The sequence below is a fragment of the Panthera onca genome, chromosome A1 (assembly GCF_046562875.1).
Source record: "Panthera onca isolate mPanOnc1 chromosome A1, mPanOnc1 haplotype 2, whole genome shotgun sequence".
Lineage (NCBI taxonomy): Eukaryota > Metazoa > Chordata > Mammalia > Carnivora > Felidae > Panthera > Panthera onca.
The window spans coordinates 221,659,554-221,685,078 of record NC_138339.1 but is presented as its reverse complement, the minus strand read 5'-3'; the positions used below and the strand labels follow the sequence as shown (position 1 = coordinate 221,685,078).

Sequence of the window (25,525 nt, the reverse complement as noted above, 5' to 3'; positions counted from 1 at the left end):
GAAACTAGAATCAACCACAAGAAGGAATCTGTAAAGAGCACAAATACATGGAGGTTAAATAACACGCTATTAAACCATAAATGGGTCAACCAAAAATCAAAGAGGAAATCAAGAAATGTATGGAGACAAATGAAAATAAAAACGCAATGGTCCAAAATCTTTGGGTTGCAGCAAAAGCTGTCCTAAGAGGGAAGTGTATAGCAATAGAGGTCTACCTGAAGAAGCAAGAAAAATCTCAAATGAATAACCTAAACTTCCACCTAAAGAACCTAGAAAAAGAAGAGCAAGCAAAACCCCAAACCAGTAGAAGGAAGTAAATAATAAATATTAGAGCAGAAATAAACAAAATAGGAACTAAAAAACAATAGAACAGATCAATGAAACTAGGACATGTTTATTTGAAAAACATCAACAAAATTGATAAACCTTTAGCCAGACTCATCAAAGAGAGAGAGACAGACAGACAGAGAGAGAGAACTCAAATAAATAAAATCACAAATGAAAGAGGAGAAATAATCACCAATACTCTAGAAATACAAAGGTTATAAGAGATTATGAAAAATTGTATGTGAACAAATTGGACAACTTAGATGAAATGCATAAATTCTTAGAAATATATAACTTCCCAAATCTGAATCAGGAAGAAACACAATATGTTTACCTGATTACCAGTAATGAAGTTGAATCAGTATCCAAAAACTTCCAACAAAGTCCAGGACCAGATGGCACCACAGGTGAATTCTACTAAACATTTAAAGAAGAGCATGCCTATTCTTCTCAAACTATTCCAAAAATAAGAAGAGGAAGGAAATTGGGAAATTTATTTATTCTATGAGGCCAATATTACCCTGATACCAAAACCAGACAAAGGTGCTACAAAAAAAAAAAAAAAAAAAAAAAAAAAAAGATAACTATGGGCTAATATCTCTGATGAACACAGATGCAAAAATCCTCAACAACATGTTAGCAAACTGAATCCAATACATCAAACAAATCATTCACTATGATCAAGTGGAATTTATACTTGGGATGCAAGTGTGGATCGATATTCACAAAGCAATTGACATGATACATCACATCAATAAAGAAAAGATAAAAACCATATGATCATTTCAACAGATGTAGAAAAAACATTTGACCAAGTACAATATCCACGCATGATAAAAACCCTCAACAAAGTAGGTTTAGAGGGAACATACCTCAACATATTAAAGGCCATATGTGAAAAACACATAGCTAACATACACAATGGTAAAAAACTGAGAGCTTTTCCCCTAAGATCAGGAACAAGACAAGCATGTCTACTCATCACTCTTATTCAACATAGTACTGGAAGTCCTAGCTAGAGCAGACAAGAAATAAAAGGCATCCAAACTGGTAAGGAAGAAGTAAAACTCTTTGCAGGTGACATGATACTATATATAGAAAACCCTAAAGACTTCACCAAAAAACTACTAGAACTGATAAATTCAGTAAGATTGCAGGATACAAAATCAACATACAGAAATTCATTGCATTTCTATACATTACTAATTAAGTAGCAGAAAGAGAAATTAAGAAGAGAGTGCCATTTATAATTGTACTAGAAATAATAATATACCTTGAAATAAACTTAATCAAGGAGGGGAAAGACCTGTACTCAAAAAACTATAAAACACTGATGAAAGAAATTGAAGACGACACAAACAAATGTAAAGGCAGCCCATGCTCATGAATTGAAGACTAAATATTGTTAAAATGTCTGTATTACCCAAAAGCAATTCATAGATTAAATGTAATCCCTGTCAACATATATACCATTTTTCACACAACTAGGAAAAAAACAGTTCTAAAATTTGTGTGAAACCACAAAAGACCCCTAAATAGCCTAAGCAATCTTGAAAAAGAATGTATCACAATCCTAGATTTCAAGATATACTACAAAGGTGCAGTAATCAAACAGTATGGTACTGGCACAAAAGGACAAACATAGACCAATAGAACAGAATAGAGGGCCCAGAAATAAACTCACGGATATAGGGCCAATTAATCTAGGATGAAGGAAACAAGACTGTGCAATGGGAAAAAATGTTTTCAATAGATGGCTTTGGGAAAACTGGACAGATACGTGTGAAAGAATGAAACTGGACCACTTTCTTATACCATACACAAAAATAAACTAAAAATGAATTAAAGATCCAAATGTGAGACCTGAAACCATGAAACTGCTTGAAGAAAACATTGGCAGAAAGCTCTTTGACATCAGCCATAGCAACATCTTCCTAGATATGTGTCCTCAAGCAAGGGAAACAAAAACAAAAATAAACCTTTGGGACTACACCAAAATAAACTTTTGCACAATGAAGGAAACCAACAAAATTTTCGTTTTCAACAAAATGAAAAGCCAACCCACTGAATGGGAGAAGATATTTGCAAATGTCACATCTGACAAGGTGTTAATATCCAAAATATGTAAATAACTTACACAACTCAATACCAACCACCCCCCCCCAAATAATTTGATTTAAAAAGAGGCAGAGAATCTGAATAAACACTTTTCCAAAGACATACAGATAGCCAACAGACACATGAAAAGATGTTCTACATCACTAATCATCAGGTTAATGCAAATCAAAATCATAATTAGATATAACCTTACACTTATCAAAATGGCTAGAATTAAAAAGAAATAACAAGTGTTGGTGAGGATGTGGAGAAAAGGGAAACTTTGTGCACTGTTGGTGAAAATGTAAATTGGTGTAGCCACCACAGAAAACAGTATGGAGGTTCCTCAAAATAGAATTCCTTAAAATTCCTTAGGTTCCTTAAAAAGAGAACTGGCATATGATCCAGTAATTTTGCTACTTGGTATTTACCCAAAGAACACAAAAACACTAATTCAAAAGGATGTATTCACACCCCTGGTCACTGAAGCATTATTTGCAATAGCCAAAGTATGGAAGCAATCCAAGTGCCCATAAATAGATGAACAGATAAATAAGAGGTGGCATATATACACAATGGAATAGTACTCGGCCATAAAAAGGATGAGGTCATACCATTTGTGACAACATGGAGGGACCTAGAGGGTGTTCTGCTGAGTGGGAGAAATCAGGGGAAGACAAACACCTATTATTTCAGTTAAATGTGGACTGTAAAAAACAAAAAGCAGAAACAGACCTATAAATACAAAAAACAAAGTGGTCATTGCCAAAGGGAAGGGAGTGAGGCTTTGGGTAAAATGGGTGAAGGGGAATGGGAGATACAGACTTCCAGTTATGGAATGAATAAGTCAAGGGGATGAAAGGTACAGCACAGGGAATACAGTCAATTGCATCGTAAAGCAATGTCAAAGGTATCATGAAAGCATTGCATAGTGATGGACCGGTAGCTACACTTGTTGGGAGTATAGCATCATGTACGGACTTGTCGAATTAGTATGTTGTACACCTGAAACTACTGTAACATATTGTATCAACTATACTTTAATAAAAACTTTTTTTAAATAAAAAATTACAGTTGTGTGGTATAAAGAACTCAGAAACAGTCCCAAACTTCTATCAAAACTTGGTACATGACTAAGAAGGGGTTATAAGTCAATGAGGGAATAAATGAGCCTGCTATATATGGGGTTAGGACAACTGTCTGTCCGTATGAACAAAAACACCTCCCTCCCCAAATCTCAATTAGATTAGAGGCCTAAGTGTAAAAAATAAAACTTTAATATTTTATAAGTAATAGAATACCTTCACTAACTCAGTATACAGCCTGGATTTCTTAAACATGACAAAAAGCACAAACCACATACACACACACACACACACACACAACATAACCACATACACACACACAAAAACACACACACTGAAATTTCACTACATGCAAAATTATATTTATTTTTTTAATTGTATTTAAATCCAAGCTAATCAACATAGTGTAGAATGGTTTCTGTGACAAAATAAATCGTAATCAACTTAAAAGACACAGTGGGAGGAGATATTTATAATATAAACTACTAATAAAAAACAGCATCCATTTTTTACGGCCGAGTAATATTCCATTGCATGTGTATGTATACACACACATACACCCCCCCACATCTCCTTTGTCCATTCATCAATAGATGAATATCTATTGATAGACATTTGGGTTGCTTCTAGATCTTGGCTATTGTACATAATGCTGCAATGTATATAGGGGTGCATGGGTCTTTTCAAACTAGTGTTTTTATTTTAACATTGTGTGTCAACTATACTAAAAAATTAGCATCCGCTTTATTTAAAGTAGTCTCATAAATCAATAGTAAAATATTCTGACTATCATGATACTACTGGTAATGTATAGGCACCAGCCACCAAGAAGAGAGCAAAATCAATATGAATGAAAACTTGAAAAAAAGAGGCTACTCTGAATAGCCTACCACCTGAATACCAGCCCCCAAGCAATCCTAAAGGAAAGTCAATGAAAGACATGTGAACACAGAACAGTTTTAAGTCCCCTCTCAGAAAAAATTTAAACATGAAATTTGAAATGAATGTTTATCCTTCAAGCAGGGAATTAGCTTTAATGAAAAGAAAACAGAAGCCAGTTGCATGCATGAGAGATAATATTTTAGGTTGAGCTACGTGAAATGACCATTTTTGTAAATAAAAGATGGTCAAAAACTGGCAATTCCGTATGGTTCCACCTATGGTCTTCATTTCTCCGTGGTATGATAAATTACATATCCAGAATATTTCAACCTATGGAACTAAAGACAGAATCTACCTACTAATTAATGGGCTTGAAATAAGTTTTCAGGTAAGACTAAAACTTGATTCTACTCAATTCTATAAGGCAGTTTTATTTTATTTTATTTTATTTTATTTTATTTTATTATTTTTTACTTTTTAAGGCAGTTTTAAAGTATTGTGTTTTCCTGGAATACAATAAAAAACTGTTTTGTAGCCCACCAAAAATGTAATTCTTTGTCAAAAATTATAAAATATGCTTAGATGATTATTAAAGCCTAAAGCTGAATGAGAGAAAAATCTAACTCGACTTAAATTGATTGAATTTACAAAAGTTTTTTTTCCATTTTACCTCACCAAAATCAACTTCTTTGTATCTCTATGCTATAAAAATTCCACTGATTTTTGGTTTCTGAAATAGCATCACTGTTGGCTCCTTAACTTTAAAAGGTTCTCACAAAATTTAAGAACAATCTTCAATAAAAGTGTTCTGAGTTTCTAAAATTAAACACGTTTTTATTTTCATAGATATTTTGGCAAATCAAAAATGAAGAAACGCAAGCAGTCAGAAACAAGAAAAAAATATGCTCAATCTTCCTTACTTCTGTTATTCCTATTTTCTTCCCTTCCTTAGTCTTTACCGTCCATCCTCCCTCCTTCCTCTTTCCTTTGCTTCCTTCAGTCTTGAAGCTAACATCAACAAATGTTAATAACTGGGATGCCTATGGGGCGCCTGGGTGGCTCAGTAGGTTAATGCTCCAACTTCGGCTCAGGTCATGACCTCCTGGTTTACGGGTTTGAACCCCACGTCAGGCTCTCTGCTGACAGCTCAGAGCCTGGAGCCTGCTTCGGATTCTGTGTCTCCCTCTCTCTCTGCCCCTCCCCCTTCATGCTCTGTCTCTCTCTCCTTCAAAAATAAATAAACATCAAAAAAATAAAGTTAAAAAAAATAACTGGGGTGCCTGGGTGGCTCAGTCAATTAAGCATCTGACTTCAGCTCAGGTCATGATCCCATAGTTCATGAGTTTGAGCCCCACACTGGCCTCTGTGATGACAGCTCAGAGCTTGGAGCCTGCTTTGGATTCTGTGTCTCCCTCTCCCTCTCTCTCTGCCTCTCCCCCACTCACACTCTGTCTCTGTTTCTCTCTCAAAAAATAAATAATAAATATTTTTTAAAAATTATTAAATATGTGAATAACTATTAATACTAATTAACAGCAGTATATATCTTGTTCTTGTACTTTAATGCATTAACATTTAGAAAAAGAGAAATTTTAGAAATTTAGAAAAAAGAGAGTTTTTACCTTTGCCTCCCTTACAGTGAATTGCTATGATGTTTTCGTCATCTTGAGCCATCCACTCATCTACTTCTTTGGTGAATGCCAACATCTCACTGATTTCAAATGCAAAATTTTTAGTTGAATTAAAATACACCCCCAAATCAAGGCCAGGGTATTTAGCTTTCTTTTGACAGCCAACTTGGCATAAAACTTACCTTAGTGTGGGGACATTGTGATCATCAATCATGATTCTCCGGACCCTGTAATGGAAGTACTTAGGATCATAGTCTCTTTCACCTACAAGAAATGATGCATGGGTCATGTTTCTATGCCTAATAACATAGTAAAGGATCAAGTTATGAATAAGTCGTACTTTTGTATTATAAATTCCTTATCCACCTTTAAAAGGTTTCTGACTGGCTCTTGCTGCTGTAAGAATATTAAGAGTCAGAAAAACAGAGATAGTAGTGGTTTGTCCACCTTGAGTAACCTAAGCACAACTTATTTGGGTTTAACAGACCTTACTTTTAATTTTCTATCAGGCTATTCATGTTATCATAGGGTAGACAGACACCACAGAGCAGAAGCAAAAGTGGCCAACCCGAGTGCTTGCCTCCTGGAAATGTCTATTTAATATACAGGAAGAGGAAAAGTCAAGAGAGGCAGAGTAGTAAACTGGGATATAATCTGCTTTCTACAGGGTTTTGCTCTTTGAGCGTATTTCCCCTTGTTTATTGACTACTTGCATTTTTTTTTTAATTTGGGCTTTGCTCTCCTCGTACCCCCCTCCTAGTGAATTAGAAATGTATTCGTTGAATTGCCTGTCTTCAAAACATGAGCTGGCAGGAAAAATAGAAGTATTTTCCTAAACCTAATACCATTAGGGCAGATTCTACCTCCCATGGCTCTGCCTCCACTTAAGCCTCCTGCCTCCCTCACCAGGGCATGCATGCCGTTGATCGGTCTTTTCCTACCAAATAGAGCCAGTGCAACACAGAGATTTTCAAACTCACTTTCCACCGCCACCAAATACTTATGATTAAATGACATGTAAAAGCAGAATCATCTTCTTTTATGCAGTGATCTGCTTTCCGTTGATGGTAGCAAACTATCTGACTATGTACATACTGCATAGATTATAGACTTGATAGTGGTCTTGATGTTTGGTATCCAGGAACCGCACAACTTCCTAGAAAAAACAGGCACACATGTTACATAAATGCACATGGCACCAACATAAACCATTCCTTAGGAGGAAGCTGAAATGGTCATAACCTTTTTTTTTCTTTTGAAGTTTATTTATTTATTTTGAGAGAGAGAGAGCACAAGAGGGGGGTAGGAGCAGAGAAAGAGGGAGAGGGAGGGAGGGAGGGAGGGAGGGAGGGAGAGAGAGAGAGAGAGAGAGAGAGAGAGAGAGAGAATCCCAAGCAGGCTCTGCACTAAGAGTGCACAAGGGGCTAAAACTCATGAACTGTGAGATCATGACCTGAGCCAAAAAAAGCAGTTGGATGCTTAACCGACTGAGGCACCCAGGTGCCCTTGGTCATTACCTTTTATTCACTTGTCCCTCACTTGGCAGCTTTTAGGGGAGATTTAGGGAATATAAGAGTATGTAAATTCCAAGCCCCATCTCATCCACTGATGGTTTTCAAATAGCCTACAAAGCTGTGCTTGACTACTCTGATTAACCTCTACTATAAATGCACACTGGGGCGCCTGGGTGGCTCAGTCGGTTAAGCGTCTGACTTCGGCTCAGGTCATGATCTCGTGGTATGTGAGTTCGAGCCCCGCATCGGGCTCTGTGCTGACTGCTCAGAGCCTGGAGCCTGTTTCAGATTCTGTGTCTCCCTCTCTCTCTGACCCTCCCCCATTCATGCTCTGTCTCTCTCTGTCTCAAAAATAAATAAAAACGTTAAAAAAAAAATTTATAAATGCACACTGTTTAAAGCTACCAGAGAAAGTAAACTGGCTTTAAGTAAATTTGTTCTGAATTATAAATTCACAGTAATATATGGTTCTTATTTTCTGAATAGGTTTTTTTAGATAATGAGTTGGACATTATAATTTATGTATGCACTGTTTAAATGAATAAATAAATGCAAAAATGTACAGTATGATTGTGTGTGATATGCATGACACTGGACATGTGTGATATACATGATGTGATATTGTATGATTATGGTATTATATGCATGATAGAAAAATAAATATTTTTATTATATTAAATTATTAATTATATTAAATTTTAGTTAAGTGGTGGCAATATGGAGATTTTTGGGGGGTCATCTGTGTTTTCATATTTTCTAAAATGAGTACACATGTGTGCATATGTGCATATATGTATATAGACACAAATTTGTGCATATATAACTTTTCAAATAGACATTATTTAAAATGGTTACTATCACCATACTAACACAATATTCCAGCAAATTTATCCATCTGAAATACACACATGTGCATGTCTCTGTACAACAAAAGGACTATAAAAAAGCTCAAAAATTGAGGACTATAGTACCCTGAGTAATGTTTACTGGCTTCGTATTGGGGAAAAGACAAATTAAGATATCAAACTGATCAATTGGTTAAATTGTCAGGAGGAAATACTAAGTCAAAAAGATAAACGCTTCAAGTCTGCATAATACTGGAACGGGGGGGGGGCGCTAAATAGACTCATACACATCAAAAATTCATGAGCTCCTTTACACCAAAATAAAATCCAGATTGATTAAGGAATATAAAGAAACACAAATATCTCTAAGAAATTTAAGCGAATATTAACCAGTTCTTTGGATAAGAAAAAGCACTGTTAAATCAGTGGAAGATCAACAGACAACAGATTTAGGTTTGACTTTATAAAAATTTGAAATTTCCATTTTAAAAAAATGTTACAGTACAACAAACATTAATAGGGGAGAATATTTTTCAGATAAAAAATTGCGTGAAGGGGGACTATGCCTAGTATTATCTATACATTAGTTATACTAGTATAAACTAGTAACTTATAATAACAATTTAAATAGTATTCTGTCAACCTATAGACAAGTGGATCTAGGACATAAATAAAATCATAAAAGAGAAAATCTAACTGTGTAACAACCTACCTAGATAAATATTCAGCCTCACCAATAAAGAAGTCTAAAACAACAATAAAATCCCATTTTCACCCATGAAATTAGCCGTTTCCTTTTTATTATTTTTTTTAACATTTATTTATTTTTGAGACAGAGAGAGACAGAGCATGAACGGGGGAGGGTCAGAGAGAGGGAGACACAGAATCCAAAACAGGATCCAGGCTCTGAGCTGTCAGCACAGAGCCCAACGCGGGGCTCGAACCCACGGACCGCGAGATCACGACCTGAGCGGAAGTCGGCCTCTTTTTTTTTTTTTTTTTTTTTTTTTTTTAATTTTTTTTTCAACATTTTTTATTTATTTTTGGGACAGAGAGAGACAGAGCATGAACGGGGGAGGGGCAGAGAGAGAGGGAGACACAGAATCGGAAACAGGCTCCAGGCTCCGAGCCATCAGCCCAGAGCCTGACGCGGGGCTCGAACTCACGGACCGCGAGATCGTGACCCGGCTGAAGTCGGACGCTTAACCGACTGCGCCACCCAGGCGCCCCGGAAGTCGGCCTCTTAACCGACTGAGCCACCCAGGCGCCCCTAGACTTTTCCTTTTTAATGACAAAATCCAATGCTGGCAAAGATGGCATGAAAATAAAACATTTGATTCTTTGTTAACACAATCCCTTGGATTTGGCAATATATTTTGAGAAGCCTAAAAATACTCAATACTCCATAACCAGGTCACTTTACTCCTAGGAATCTATCCAGAAAAGGTTTTACGTCTTTGTGTCTTTATGCCTCTGTTGTGGCATTAGTAATATTGGTGACACCTAAATACCCAACATTTGAGGTTGATTACAGCACCAATGAAATATAATGCAACCATTAGAATACCGTCTTGCCCTTCATTCCTTCAACAAGTAAATATGTCACAGTGGTTACTTTATGTGTAACCTTCTTTAGTATACCCACACTTAACGATAGTATTTGATTTTTTATGAAAATATTAATATGCCTGGATGGCTAAGCCTCGGGACTTAAAAAAATCACCTTCATAGTTCTCTATATGTCTAAAAAAAACTCAAGAATTTGAGTTTTTTCCAAGAGTCCATTCTTGACTCAATACATAGACAATTTACTGCTGTGTTTTCTGATTTAAATAGTTTATCTGAAGACTCCAAATACCTCTTAAACTGATTAGCTGAATAGAGACAAAAAGCATATAAAAGAAAGTTCAACTCTGCCAAGAAGCACATTTTTAAAAAAATTTCAAGTTTTTAAATTCTAGTTAGTTAACATATATGGTAAAATTGGTTGCAGGTGTAGAATTTAGTGATTTACCACTGACATATAACACTCAGTGTTCATCACAAGTACCCTCCTTAATACTCATCAACAATTAGCCCCTCTCCCCCCCCCCCCCCCCCCCCGGCTCCATCAACCCTCGGTTTGTTCTCTGTAGTTAAGTCTCTCTTATGGTTGGTTTGCTTCTGTCTCTTTTTTCCCCTTCCCCTCTGCTCATCTCTTTTGTTCCTTAAATTCCACCTATGAGTGAAATCACATGGTATTTGTCTTTCTCTAAATTATTTTTGCTTCGAATACACTCTAGTGTCATTCGTGTCATTGCAAATATCAAGATTTCATTCTTTTTGATGGTTGAGTAATATCACAGTGTGTGTGTGTGTGTGTGTGTGTGTGTGTGTGTGTGTATGTGTGTGTGTATGTGTGTGTGTACCCACATGTATATCTTCTTTATCCATTCATTGGCCAATGGATTTTTTGGTTCTTTCCACAATTTGGCTATTGTTGATAATGATGCTATAAACATCGGGGTGCCTGTGCCCTTTCAAACCAGTATTTTTGTATCCTTTGGGTAAATATGTGGTAGCACAATTGCTGTGTCATAGGGTAGCTCTGGTTTTAACTTTTTGAGGAAGAAACTACATTTTTGAGGATAGATGGATAGTTTCCATCCTCAAACAGAATAAAGAATATCCAACTGAACCCAGGTCAAAAACTAAAAGATAACTAAGTTTTTTAGGACTATAGGTAATGTAGATCTCCTTTTTCTCAATAGCTCAGCCTTTGCATGGGTTTACTAAATTTACAATTCCTGAAACTCTTCCTTGGGATGTGAAAGCGAAAAATGCTGTCTACTCTTTGAAAGCCTTTTTGTTACAAAAGATAATACTTTTTGTTACAAAAAGGCTTTGGGTATCCTGAATGTGCCAAACCCTTCTCTCTGGTGTGTTCACACAATATTAACTCAAATATTACCTAAACAGAACACCTTAGACCAGAAGCCTATTGTCTACCTTAGCATTTTCCTTGATTTGGAGATGAAGGTACACCCTCATTGCTAGAATGTGGTGGCAGCAGTGGCCAGGCTGTTGACATTCCCATGAGAGTGCTTGCTTCTTCATTCCCACATATGTACAATCCTTGCTACTTCTAGGCAACACTTGACATTTCTGTTAGTAAATTTACCACTTATGAAATTCCACTGTTTGCTCTGCATATTACTATTCACTGTTGTTAACACTATAATTCTGCAAATGTATTCTCTCTTAAGAGCAAAGGGGAACCACATGATTGCTTAGCATTCTGTCGGGAGTTAATTATGCCAAGATCTGAATCTTGCACTCTTTAGTCAGACTTGAGTTAGATTAGTTTGCAGATGGCTTTTATCTTAAAAATGACAAAGGCATCCTCTGTGCAGGATTTGTGTTGTTATCACTGAACACGCAAGCACTGAAGCCGTTCCATTGCTGAATTCTCAGTCTGCCGAGGTAGCTGAACTAATAGCTCAGACATGAGCCTGCATTCTGGCAAAAGAGGGGGCCAAATATTCATATGAAGTCAAATGCTCTACCCCTGAGCCATATCCCATAAATATTCATATGGATAGTAGATATGCTTTTGGGGTGGTTCATGATTTATGGATTTTATGAAAACTGATGATTCATTACCTCTTCTTCACATATGTTGATTGAAAATGATAAAAAGATCATGACTTATTAGAATGTCATCAATATCCTATGGAGATAACACTGTAATAATGGAAAAAAATCAATAGTCTAGAGACCACCCTAGAAACCAAGAGTGATGTCTTTGCTTTGATTTACAAGCTAATGAAGTTTGTGGCTTTTTAACACCTTAGCTAATATTAAGTGTTGTTAAATTTATATTTATCACCACCAAATCGACAAAAGAAAAGTGAACCAATTAGACGAGTTATAATTAATTCACAGTCATCAGCTCAACTTACTGAAAAGCAATATTGGCAAAGAATACTTTATTCCTAGACATAGATTCTGGAAATTTGAGGATGACTGTCTTGAAGTGACATGATCCATCCAATGGGTACTGGTCAAATTACTCCAAAACTATTCCCATATGGGAAGAATAAAGTAGTTTATCCTTTCATTCAACAGAGGTTTAGAAAATTTTTCAAAATTGGCAAAGTAGTAGAATCATGTCTTATTCATAAACAGCATAACATAGATAAGATAGAGTTCACACTCTCCTCAAGACCTTTTTGAACATTTACAAATGGATTTTATTCGACTGCCCCAATCTCAAGACTATAAATATGTACTAGTTATTGTTTGAAACATTTTTGCATGTATAGAAGAGTTTCCATGCCTTAGGATAAGGTAGAATGATTTCGTTTATTGTCCAAATACTTTGTCCTTCCCTGCATCTGCCTTGTACTGCCCTTGCTCTCCAACATTGTGCTCTACCACATGAGTTGGTTTAGTCAGTGGAATGCCACAATGCAGGAACTTGCAAAAGCCTTTTGCAAGATTCCACTCCAGCTCTTACCTTTTGCCATCACATAAGAACACACCCAGGCTAGCCTAATGGAGGATGAAAATATGTGGAGCAGATATGAGGTACCCCAGGTACGGTCATTGTAGACCAGCTGATAAGGAAAATTGAGATTCCATTCCAAGGTGGTGATATAAGAAGACCCTGAACTCATCTTCTCCATGGACCATATTTATACATACTAATAAAATAATTCCTCTTGCAGAACTGAGGGCTGACTGAACAGCTTCCGCACAACAAAAGGTAGACAAATCACACAGAGAACAGCAAGAAAGAGGGAGACACAGTAATGATGCTGTAAACTGTGGGTCCAAGAAGAGATTCATCTGCCCTGGGGCACAGAAAAAAGCCATAGTTTAAATGGGCAACTAGAATATAAAACATCTAGCCCTAGAATTCTGCCAAATGATGGGGGAACTCCTAGAAATCTCTCTGGATTGGACAGGCTGTTCCATGTCATGGTTTATGTCCCCTCTTCACCTTGGTAGTGTGGATAGGAGCGGGGTCTGGATACACAAGCTGCTGATTTTTCAGCAGAAACTTTGCAGTCCAGAAGGGAGTGGCATGATATATTCAAAGTGCTGAAAGGAAAAAACCTGCAACTAAGAATACTCCACCAGCAAGGCTTTCATTCAGAACTGAAGGAGAGATAGAGTTTCTCAGTCAAAGCAAAAGGAGTTCATCACCACTAAACCAGCCCTATAAGAAATGTTAAAGGGACTTTTTTTTTTTTAATTTATTTTTGAGACAGAGAGAGACAGAGCATGAACAGGGGAGGGTCAGCGAGAGGGAGACACAGAATCTGAAACAGGCTCCAGGCTCTGAGCTGTCAGCACAGAGCCTGATGCGGGGCTCGAACTCACGGACCGTGAGATCATGACCTGAGCCGAAGTCAGCCGCTTAACCGACTGAGCCACCCAGGCGCCCCTAAAGGGACTTTTTAAAGTGGAAACAAAAAGGCCATAATTAGAAGAAAATTATAAATAAAAAGATATAAAATATGACAACATATACATAAAACATGGAGGAAGGAGTAAAAAAATTCCTTTAGAATATGTTAGAACTTAAATAATCATCAACTTAATATAGACGGTTATATACTTAGAATGTTATATACAAACTTCATGGTAAACACAAACCTAAAACCTATAATAGATACACAAAAAAAGAGAGCCAAGCATAACACTACAGAAAGTCATAAACTGAAGGAAAGAGAGGAAGAAGAAATAACAGAGAAGAACTATAAAAACAACCAGAAAACAATAAAAATGCCATTAAGTACACACTGAAAATAATTATTTTAATTGTAAATGGTCTAGGGGTGCCTGGGTGGCACAGTTAGTTAAGTGTCAAACTCTTGATCTCTGCTGAGGTCATGATCTCACAGTTTGTGAGTTCAAGCCTGGCATCTGACTGTGCACTCATGGCATGGAGCCTGCATGGCATTCTGTCTCTCCTCTCTGCCCCTGCCTCACTTGTGCTTTCTCTCTCTCTCAAAATAAATAAATAAACTTAAAAACAATTTTTTAAAATGTAAATTGTCTAAATGCTCCAATCAAGAGGCATAGGGTGGCAGAATGGATGAAAAACGAGACTCATATATATTTTGCCTACAAGATACTCACTTCAGATATAAGGATACACTCAGACTGAAAGTGAATGGATGGAAAAGATATTTCATGCAAAAGGAAGTGGGAGAAAAATCCACAGTAGCAACATTTATATCGCAAAGTTGACCTTAAAGACTAACAAGAGACAAAGAAAGGCATTGCATAATGATAAAGGAGTCAGTTGAACAAGATGACATAAAAATTATAAATATCTATGTACCCAATAATGGAGAACCTAAATACATAAAGCAAGTTTTAACAGACATAGAGGAAGAAAGAGTAATAAAATGATAGGAGACTTTAACACAGCACTTACATCACTCTAGTAGATTATATAGGCAGAATATCAATAAGAAAACAGTATTTTTGAACAACACATTAGGTCAGATGGACCTAACAGATAAATACAGAACATGCCATACAAATACAACACAACACATATTCTTTTTATATGCACACAGAACATTCTCCAGGATAGATCACATAGTAGGCTACAAAACAAGTCTCAATAAATTTAAAAAGATTGAACCATATCATATATCTTTTCTAATCACAATGGGATGAAATAGAAATCAATCATAAGAAAAAAATTGGAAAACTAAATAGGTGGAAGCTAAGCAACATGCCACTAAACAACAAATGAGTCGACAAGAAAAACAAAAACCAAAGTTAAACATACATGGAAACAAATGAAAATGAAAATGAAAATACAATGGTCTAAAATCTTTGAAGGGCACCTGGGTGGCTCATTCAGTTAAGCATCTGACTTCGGCTCGGTCATGATCTCACAGTTCATGGGTGCAAGCCCACACATCGGGCTCAGGGCTGACAGCTCAGAGTCTGGAGCCTGCTTCTGATTCTGTGTCTCCCTCTCTCTCTGCCCCTCCCTTTCTTGTACTTTCTCTCTCTGTCTCTCTCAAAAAAAAAAATGAACCTTAAAAAAATTTTTTAATAAATAAAATTTTTGAGACCTAGAGAAAATAGTCCTAATGGGGAATATTTATAGAGATACCAGCTGACCTGAAGAAATAAGAAAAACTTCAGTTTAAACTTACCTAAAGAAACTAGAAAAAGAAAAATAAAGCCCAATACTAGTAGATGGAAGGATTTAATAAAAATCAGAACAGAGGGGCACCTGGGTAGATCAGTCAGTTAAGTGTCTGGCTCTTGATTTCAGCTCAGGTCATGATCTCACATTTGTGAGATCAAGCCCCATCTCTGGTTCCACACTGGATGTGGAGTGTACTTGAGATCTTGAGATTCTCTCTTCCCCTCCCTCTGCCCCTTCCCTACTCACGCCTTTTTTGGTTTTTTTTTAGAGAAAATCATAGCAGAAATGAATTAAATAGTCTTAAAGAATAGAAAAGGTCAATGAAATGAAGAGCTGATTCTTTCAAAATGTAAAAAAAAAAAAAATCAATTAATTTTTAGTCAGACTGATCAAGAAAAAAAAAGGAACCAAATGAAACTAGAAACAAAAGAGGTAACAAAAAACACTACAGAGATACAAAGGATTATAAGCAAGTACTACAAAAAATTATATGCCAACAAATTGGATAATCTAGAAAAAATAAATGAACTCCTAGAAACGTACAATTTTCCTAAACTGAATCAGGAAGAAATATGAATTTGAAAACCAAATTACTACTAACAAAATTGAACTGTTAATCAAAAAACTCCCAACAAACAAAATTCCAGGACCGGATAGATTCACAGGTGAATTTACCAAATATTTAAAGAAAAGTTAATACCAATTCTCTTTAATCTATTACAAAAAATATCAAAGCAAGGAGAGCTTTGAACTACATTCTATGAGGCCAGCATTACCCTGGTACCAAAACCAGAGACATTATAAGAAAGAAAGAAGGAAGGAAAGAAAGCTACAGAACAATATCACATAGAACATAGAAGCAAAAATTCTCAACAAAATATTATCAAACCACGTTCAATAATACGGTAAAAGGATCATCTACCATGATCAAGTGGGATATATTCTGGAGTTGCAAGGATGGCTCAATATTCGCAAATCAATCACTGTGATATACCAAGTTAACAAAATGAAGTATAAAAATTATATGATCATCTTGGTAGGTACAGAAAAATCATGTGACAAAATTCACCTTTCATTCATGATAAAACTAAAAAAAATGGGTTTAGAGAGCACATAACTCAACATAATAAAGGTCATATATGACAAACATACATAGTGGTGAAAAACTGAGAATTTTTCCTCTAAGATCAGAAATGAGATAGGGATGTCTACTCTCACCACTTTTATTCAACATACTAGTTACTAGAAGCTCTAGCCACAGCAATAAGACAAAGAAAAAAAAGCATCCAAATTGGTAAGGAAGAAGTTACTGTCACTATTTGCAGATGATAGGATACTACACATAGAAAATCCTAAATACCCTACCAAAAAGCTATTAGTATGTATGAATTCAGTGAAGTTGCAAGATGCAAAATTAATACATAGAAAGCCATTATGTTTTTGTACACTAATAATGAAATAGCAGAAAGAGAAAACAATTCTATTTATAATTGCACCAAAAAGAATACCTAAAACTATACTTAACAAAGGAGGTGAAGGATCTGTTTTCTGAAAACTATAAAACGCTGATGAGGGCACCTGGGTGGTTCAGTCAGTTAAGCATCCGACTTCGGCTCAGGTCATGATCTCACGGTTTGTGGGTTCTAGCCCCATGTTGGGCTGTCTGCTGTCAGCACAGAACCTGTTTCAGATCCTCTGTCTCCCTCTCTCTCTCTGTCCCTCCCCTGCTAGAGCTCTCAATCTCTATCAAAAATAAATAAACATTTTTAAAAAAACACTGATGAAAGAAATTGAAGAAAAAAGGAGTAAATGAAAAGATATTCCAGGCTCATAGATTGGAATAATTAATCTTGTTAAAATGTCCATACTCCCCAAAGCAGTCTACAGATTCAATGCAATACCTATCAAAACACCAACAGCATCATTCACAGAACTAGAACAAATAATCCTAAAATCTGTATGGAATCATGAAGATCCCCAAAAGCCAAAGGAACCTTGAGAAAAAAGAACAAATCTGGAGGTATCACAATCCTGTATTTCAAGATACACTACAAAGCTGTTGTAATCAAAATAGTATTGTGCTAGCACAAAAATAGACACATAGACAAATAGAACAGAATAGAGAGCCCAGAAATAAATCCACACTTATAGGGACAATTGATCTGGGCAAAAGGAGGCAAGAATATACACTGAGGAAAAGACAGTCTCTTCAATAGGTGGTACTGACAAAATTGGACAGCTACAAGCAAAAGAATGCAATGACCACTTTCTTACACCATACACAAAAATAAACACACTGGATTAAAGACCTAAATGTGAGACCTGAAACCATAAAACCCCTTGTAGAAAACATAGGCAATACGCTCTTTGACATCAACTATAACAATATCTTTCTAGATATGTGTCCTCAGGCAAGGGAAACACAAGCAAATATAAACCATTGGGATTACTCCCAAACAAGAAGTGTTTGCATGGTGAAGGAAATCAGCAACAAAACAAAAAAGCAAGCTACTGAATAGAAGAAGACACTTGCAAATGAAATATCTGATAAGGGGTTAATATCCAAAATACATTAAGAACTTACACAACTCAACACCAAAAAAATAAATGATTCAATTGAAAATGGGAAGAAAACATGAACATTTTTCAAAGACCAATAGATGACCATTCAGATGGCCAACAGACACATGAAAGATGCTGAACATCACTTATCATCAGGGAAATCAAAACCACAATGAGATATTTACACCTGTCAGAATAGCTAAAATCAAAATGACAAGAAATAACAAGTATTGATGAGGATATAGAGAAAAAGGAACCCTTGAGCACTGGTGATAGGAATGCAAATTGGTACAGCCACTATGGAAAAAAGTATAGAGGTTCCTCAAAAAATTAAAAACAAAATTACTGTATGATCCAGTAATTTCACTACTGGGTTACCTAAAGAAAACAAAAACACTAATTCAAAAAGATTATCTGTACCTCTATGTTTATTTCAGCATTATTCATAATAGCTAAGATGTGGAAGAAACCCAAGTGTCCATCAACAGATGAATGAATAAACAAGAGGTTGTACACCCACACCCACCCACCCACCCACCCACACACACACACACACACACAATACTACTGAGCCATAAAAAAGAATGAGATCTTGCCATTTGCAACAACACGGATGAACCTAGAGGGTATTTTGCTTAGTCAAAGTCAGACTGAGAAAAACAAACACCATATGATTTTACTTGTGTTTTGAATCTAAAAACAAAACAAACAAACAAAAAGCAGAGCCAGACCCATAAATACAGAGAACAAATTGATGTTTCCCAGAGGAGAGAGGAGTGCGGGGATGGACAAAATACATGAAGGCAAGTGGGAGATACAGGCCTCCAGTTATGGAATGAGTAAGACATATGGATAAAAGGCACAGCATAGGGAATATAGTCAATGGTATAATAGTGTTTTATGGTGACAGATGGTAACTACCCTTGTGGTGAGCACAGCATAACATATAGACTTTTCAAATCACTATGCTGTATACCTGAAACTAATGTGACATTGTATGTCAACTACACATCAGTAAAAAAAGAAAGAGGTGCCTGGGTAGGTCAGTCAGTTGAGCACCCAACTCTTATTTTCAGCCCAGTCATGATCTCATGGTTGTGATATTGAGACCCGCAATGCGCTCTGCGCAGGTTACGGAGCCTGCTTAAGATTCTCTCTCTCCCTCTCCCTCTGTTCCCAGCTGCCCCCACTTGCTTGCTTGCTCTCTCTCTCAAAACAAAACAAAACAAAAAGAATGGAAAATTGAAGGTCAATATCTCTCATTAACATATACAAAAAGTTGTACATAAAATATTAGCCAATAGAAAGTAGTGATAAGTAAATAATATATTAAGACCAAAGGGGAGCTTATTCTAGGAATAAAAAAGGTTGGCTTTACATTTGAAAATACCAGAATAACAGAGAAAAACCTTTCATTATCTCCATACACATAGAAAAAGTATCTGACACGTTCACCAGTTCATGATTCAACTCCGAGCAGACTAGAAATAAATACAACTTTCTTAATCTGGTAAAGAACATGTACAAAAAACTTCTGTAAAACATCATTTTAATAGCGGAATTTCTAATTCTTTCGATTTAAGTTTGGGAACAAGGAATGGTATCTGCTCTTAGTACGAATCAACATTACAAGTGGAGGTCCTAGACAATTCAATAAAGAAAGAAAAAAACTAAAAGTATACTAAGAAAGTAATTTGACATGATTATATACATAAAAAATTCAAGGAATATATAAATTATTAAAATGAATCCATGAATTAACATTTTGCGATCTTTTGTTTCTATTTTTAACTTTTAATTCCATTGTAATTAACAAAGTGTTATATTGGTTGCAGGTGTATAAATAGTAATTCAACAGTTCCATAATTCTCAGTGCTCATCAGGATAAGAGTACTCTTAATCTTCCTTACCTATTTTACCCATCTCCCCACTTGCCTCCCCTCTGGTAACAACCTGTATTCTCTGTACTAGCTCCATCCATGTTGTTGCAAATGGTGACATTTCATTCTTTTTTATGGCTGTACAACATTCCATTACATACCCATATATATCCATATCTATCCATTCATCTATTGATGGTCATGAGTTGCTTCCATAGTTTGGCTATTGTAAATAATGCTGCAATAAACATACGGGTGCACATATGATTTCAAATTAGTATTTTTGTATTCTTTGAGTAAATACCCAGTAGTGTGATTCCTGGATCATAGAATATGTTTACTTTTAATTTTTTGAGGAATCTCCATACTGTTTTTCAGAGTGGCTGTCCCAGTGTGCATTCCCACCAACAATGCAAAAGGGTTCCCCTTTCTCTGCATCCTTGCCAACATCTGTAGTTGTTATTTTTAGCCATTCTGACAGGTGTGAGGTATTATCTCATTATGGTTTGGATTTGTATTTCTCTGATGAGTGATGTTGAGCATTTTTTCATGTGTCTGTAAGCCATCTGGATGTCTTCTTTGAAAAAATGTCTATTCATGTCTTCTTCCCATTTCATCACTGGATTATTTGTTTTTTGGGTGTTGAGTTTGGTAAGTTCTTTATAGATTTTGGATACTAGCCCTTTATCAGATGTGTCATCTCCAAATATCTTCTCCCATTCCCATAGGCTGCCTTTTAGTTTTGTTGATTGTTTTGTTCATTGTGCAGAAGACTTTATCTTGATGAAGTCTTAGTTCATTTTTGCTTTTGTTTCCCTTGCCTCCAGAGACATGTCTAGTAAGAAGATGCTGCAGCTGAGGTCAAAGAGGTTGCTGCCTGTTATCTCCTCTTGGATTTTGATGGTTTCCTGTCTTACATTTAGGTCTTTCATCCATTTTGAATTTATATTTGTGTATGGTGTAAAAAAGTGGTCCATTTTCATTCTTCTTTATGTTGCTGTCCAGTTTTCTCAACACCATTTATTGAAGAGATTTTCTTCCCATTGGATATTCTTTCCTGCTTTGTTGAAGATTAATTGATCATATAGTTGTGGGCCCATTTCTGGGTATTCTGTCCTGTTCCATTGATCTATTTTGTGCCAGTATACTGTTTTGATGACCACAGCTTTGCAATGTAGCTTAAAATCCAGAATCATGATACCTCCAGCTTTGCTTTTCTTCTTCAGGTCTGTTTTGGCTATCTGGGGTCTTTTGTGGCGCCATACAAATTTTAGGATTGTTTGTTCTAGATCTACGAAAAATACTGGTAGTATTTTGATAGGTATTGCATTAAATGTGTAGACTGCTTGGGGTAGTATAAACATTTTCACAATGTTTGTTCTTCAACTTTTTTTTTTTTTTTTTTTTTTTACTTATTTTTGGGACAGAGAGAGACAGAGCATGAACCGGGGAGGGGCAGAGAGAGAGGGAGACACAGAATCGGAAACAGGCTCCAGGCTCCGAGCCATCAGCCCAGAGCCTGACGCGGGGCTCGAACTCACGGACCGCGAGATCGTGACCTGGCTGAAGTCGGACGCTTAACCGACTGCGCCACCCAGGCGCCCCTTTTTTTTTTTCAACTTTTTTTTTTTTTTTTTTACTTATTTTTGGGACAGAGAGAGACAGAGCATGAACCGGGGAGGGGCAGAGAGAGAGGGAGACACAGAATCGGAAACAGACAATGTTTGTTCTTCTAATCCATGAGCATGAAATGTTTTTCCATTTCTTTGTGTCCTCTTTCAATTTCTTTCATAAGAGTTCTATAGTTCTCAGAGTACAGCTCTTTTACCTCTTTGGTTAGGTTTATTTGTAAGTGTCTTATTGTTTTTGGTGCAACTGTAAATGGGACTGATTCCGTGATTTCTTCTTCTGTTGCGTCATTATTGGTGTATAGAAATGCAACAGATTTCTGTACATTGATTTTATATCCTGTGACTTTGTTGAATTCATGTATTAGTTCTAGCAATTTTTTGGTGGAGTCTTTCAGATTTTCCACGTAGAGTATCATGTCATCTGCGAAGAGTGAAAGTCTGTCTTCTTTCTTGCCAACTTGAATGCCTTTTATTTCTTTTTGTTGTCTGATTGCTGAGGCTAAGACTTCCAGTACTATGTTAAATTGTAATGGTGAGAATGGATATCCCTGTCTTGTTTCTGACCTTAGAGGAAAAGCTCTCACGGTTTTTCCCCACTGAGGATATTAGCTGTGGGTCTTTTGTATATGGCCTTTATGATGAGGTATGGTCCATCTATACCTATTTTGTTGTGGTGTTTTTTTTTTTTATCAAGAATGGATATTGTATTTGTCAAATGTTTTTTCTGCATCTATTGAGAGGATCATATGGTACTTATCATTTCTTTTATTAATGTGGTATATCATGTTGATTGATTTGCAAATATTGAACTACTCTGCAGCCTAGGAATATATCCCGCTCGATCATGGTGAATAATTCTTTTAATGTACTGTTTGATTCAACTTGCTAGCATCTTGTTGAGAATGTTTGCATTCATGTTCATCAGGGATTATTGCCCTGTAATTCTCCTTTTTAGTGGGGTCTTTGTCTGGTTTTGCAATCAAGGTAATGCTGGCCTTGTAGGATAGAGTTTGGAAGTTTTCCTTCCACTTCTATTTTTTGGAACAGTTTGAGAAGAATGGGTATTAACTCTTCTTACTCTAGTAGAATTCCCCTGGGAAGCCACCCAGCCCTGGACTTTTGTTTATTAGGAGTTTTGATTACTGATTCAATTTCTTTGCTGGTTTTGGGTCTGTTCAAATTTTCTATTTCTTCCTGTTTTAGTTTTGGTAATTTGTATGTTTCTAGACATTTGTCCATTTTTTCCACATTGCACAGTTTGTTGGCATATAATTTTTCATAATATTTTCTTATAATTATATTTTTTGTGGCATTGGTTGTGATCTCTTCTCTTTCATTTGTGATTTTATTTACTTGGGTCCTTTCTCTTTTCTTTTTGATAAGTCTGGCTTGGGATTATCAATTTTGTTAATTCTTTCAAAGAACCCGCTCTTAGTTTTGTTGATCTGTTTCTGCTTTGTTTCTCTATTATTTATTTCTGTTCTAATCTTTATTATTTCCCCTGATGGCTTTGGGCTTTATTTGCTGTTCCTTTCCTAGCTCCTTAGGTGTAAGGTTAGATTGTGTATTTCAGAGTTTTCATGCTTCTTGAGGTAGACCTGTATGGTAATAGACTTCCCTCTTAGGACCACCTTTGCTGCATCCCAAAGGTTTTGGACTGCTGTGTTTTCATTTTCATTTGCTTGCATGTATTTTTTTTTCTTCTTTAATTTCCTGGTTAACACATTAATTCTTTAGTAGGTCATTCTTTAACTTCCAAGTATTTGTGATCTTCCCAAATTTTTTCTTGTGGTTGACTTCAAGTGTCATACAGCATTGTACTCTGGAAATATGCATGGTATGATCTCAATCTTTTTGTACAAAAAGGGCTGATTTGTGACCCAGTATGTGATGTATTCTGGAGAATGTTCCACGTTCACTCAAAAAGAATGTGTATTCCGCTGCTTTAAGATGAAATATTCCAATTAGATCTGTTAAATCCATCTGGTCATTGTGTCACTCAAAGCCATGGTTTCCTTATTGATTTTCTGCTTAGATGAGCTGTCCATGCTGTATTAATGGGGTATTAATGTTCCCTACTTGTATTATTATCAAGGGGTTTATGTTATTGATTTATATATTTGGGTGTTGCAAGTTGGGGGCACCAATATTTACAATTGTTAATCTTCTTGATAGACCCCTTAATTGTGATATAATACCCTTCTTTATCTCTAGTTACAGTCTTTGGTTTAAAATCTAATTTGATATAAGTATAACTACTCCAGCTTTCTTTTGATGTCTATTAGCATGACATATGGTTCTCCATTCCCTTTCAATCTCCAAATGTTTTTAGGTCTAAAATGAGTCTCTTGTAGGCAGCATATAGATGGGTCTTGTTTTTTTAGTCATTCTGATACTCTATGTCTTTTGATTGGAGAATTTAGTCCATTTACATTTAGAGTGACTATTGAAAGATATGAATTTAGGGCCACTGTGTTGCCTATAGGGTTGGTGTTTCTGGTGACATTCTCTGGTTGTTTCTGGTCTTTGTTGTTTTTGGTCTTTTTTTTTTTTTTTCTCTAAAGAGTCCCTTGAATATTTCTTGCAGGGCTGGTTTAGTGCTTACAAACTCCTTTAGTTTTTGTCTGGGAAACTCTATCTTTCCTTCTATTCTAAATGACAGCCTTGCTGGATGAAGTATTCTTGGCTGCAGAGTTTTCCCATTAAGCATACTGAATATATCATGCCACTCCATTCTGGCCTGTCAAGTTTCTATGAACATATCTGCTGTGAACCTGATCTGTTTTCCCTTATAGGTTAAGGACTTTTTTCCCCTCGCTGCTTTCAGGATTCTTTCCCTTTCTGTGTATTTTGTGAATTTGACTATGATATATCTTGGTGATGGCTGGCTTTTGTTGAATTTAATGGAAGTTCTCTGTGCTTCTTGGATTTCAATGTTTGTTTCCTTCCCTAGATAAGGGAAGTTTTCAGCTATAAATTGTTCAAATAAACCTTCTACTCCTTTTTCTTTCTCTTCTTCTGGGACTCCTATGACACAAATGTTATTACACTTTAAGGAGTTGCTGAGTTCCCTAAGTCTAAATTCATGATCCAATACCTTTATTTCACTCTTTTTTTCAGCTTCATTATTTTCCATAATTTTATCTTCTATATCAGTGATTCATTTCTCTGCTTCACCCATCGTCAATGTCATTGCACCATTCAGTTTTGCATCTCAGTTATAGCACTGTTTTATTCCAACCTGACTCATTTTTAGTTGTTTTATCTCTGCAGTAAGGGATTCTCTAGTGTCTTCTATGCTTTTCTCAAGCCTAGCTAGTACCCTTATAATTATTCTTTTAAATTTTGGTTCAGACATCTTACTTGTATCTGTAATGATTAAAACCCTGGTTGTGACTTCTTCCTGTTCTTTCCTTTGGGGTGAATTTTCTGTCTTGTCATTTGTCTGGCTCACTGTGTGTGTGTGTGTGTGTGTGTGTGAGAGAGAGAGAGAGAGAGAGAGAGAGAGAGAGAGAGAGAGAGAGAGGGAGAGAGAGACTGTTAGGAAAGCCTGTTGTATTCCTGCTCCTGAGAGTAATGGCTATATTAATAAGTGCCCCCCCCAAAAAAACCCAAAAAAACAAAAACACAGAAACTAGATACTAGTTGTGCTTTGGTCTGCTTGCTAAAAGAAGCTAGATCTCAAAAAAAAAAAAAAAAAAAAAAAAAAAAAAAAAAGCTAGATTCTCTTTCCCCTAGAGTTGAAGTTTGCAGCAGCACTCTGTGATCACTAGACTTGGTGCATGCAAGGGGTTTATGCGGGTCTTCTGGGGGTGGGGCCTGCTGCACCCATTCTCAGGCCGACGTGCCCTAGTGGAGATGCACCTACAGGGTGCAGGGTGGCTGGGTTTGGTGTAAACAGCTTCA

General features: G+C 36.3%; 1 protein-coding gene across 3 annotated transcripts in view; it reads right to left on the bottom strand.

Moving 5' to 3' along the window:
• The window catches only part of LOC132680586 (phosphatidylinositol 3,4,5-trisphosphate 3-phosphatase TPTE2-like), a 166,936-nt gene that overhangs the window by 55,714 nt on the left and 85,697 nt on the right, over positions 1-25,525 (bottom strand). For all 3 annotated transcript variants that reach the window (XM_078434076.2, XM_078434077.2, XM_078434080.2), the window contains 3 exons: positions 7,118-7,178; positions 6,205-6,286; positions 6,014-6,102 (listed from right to left, as the gene is read on the bottom strand). In XM_078434076.2, coding sequence (XP_078290202.1) covers positions 6,014-6,102; positions 6,205-6,286; positions 7,118-7,178 — 232 coding nt within the window. The remainder of the gene's footprint in view (positions 1-6,013; positions 6,103-6,204; positions 6,287-7,117; positions 7,179-25,525) is intronic.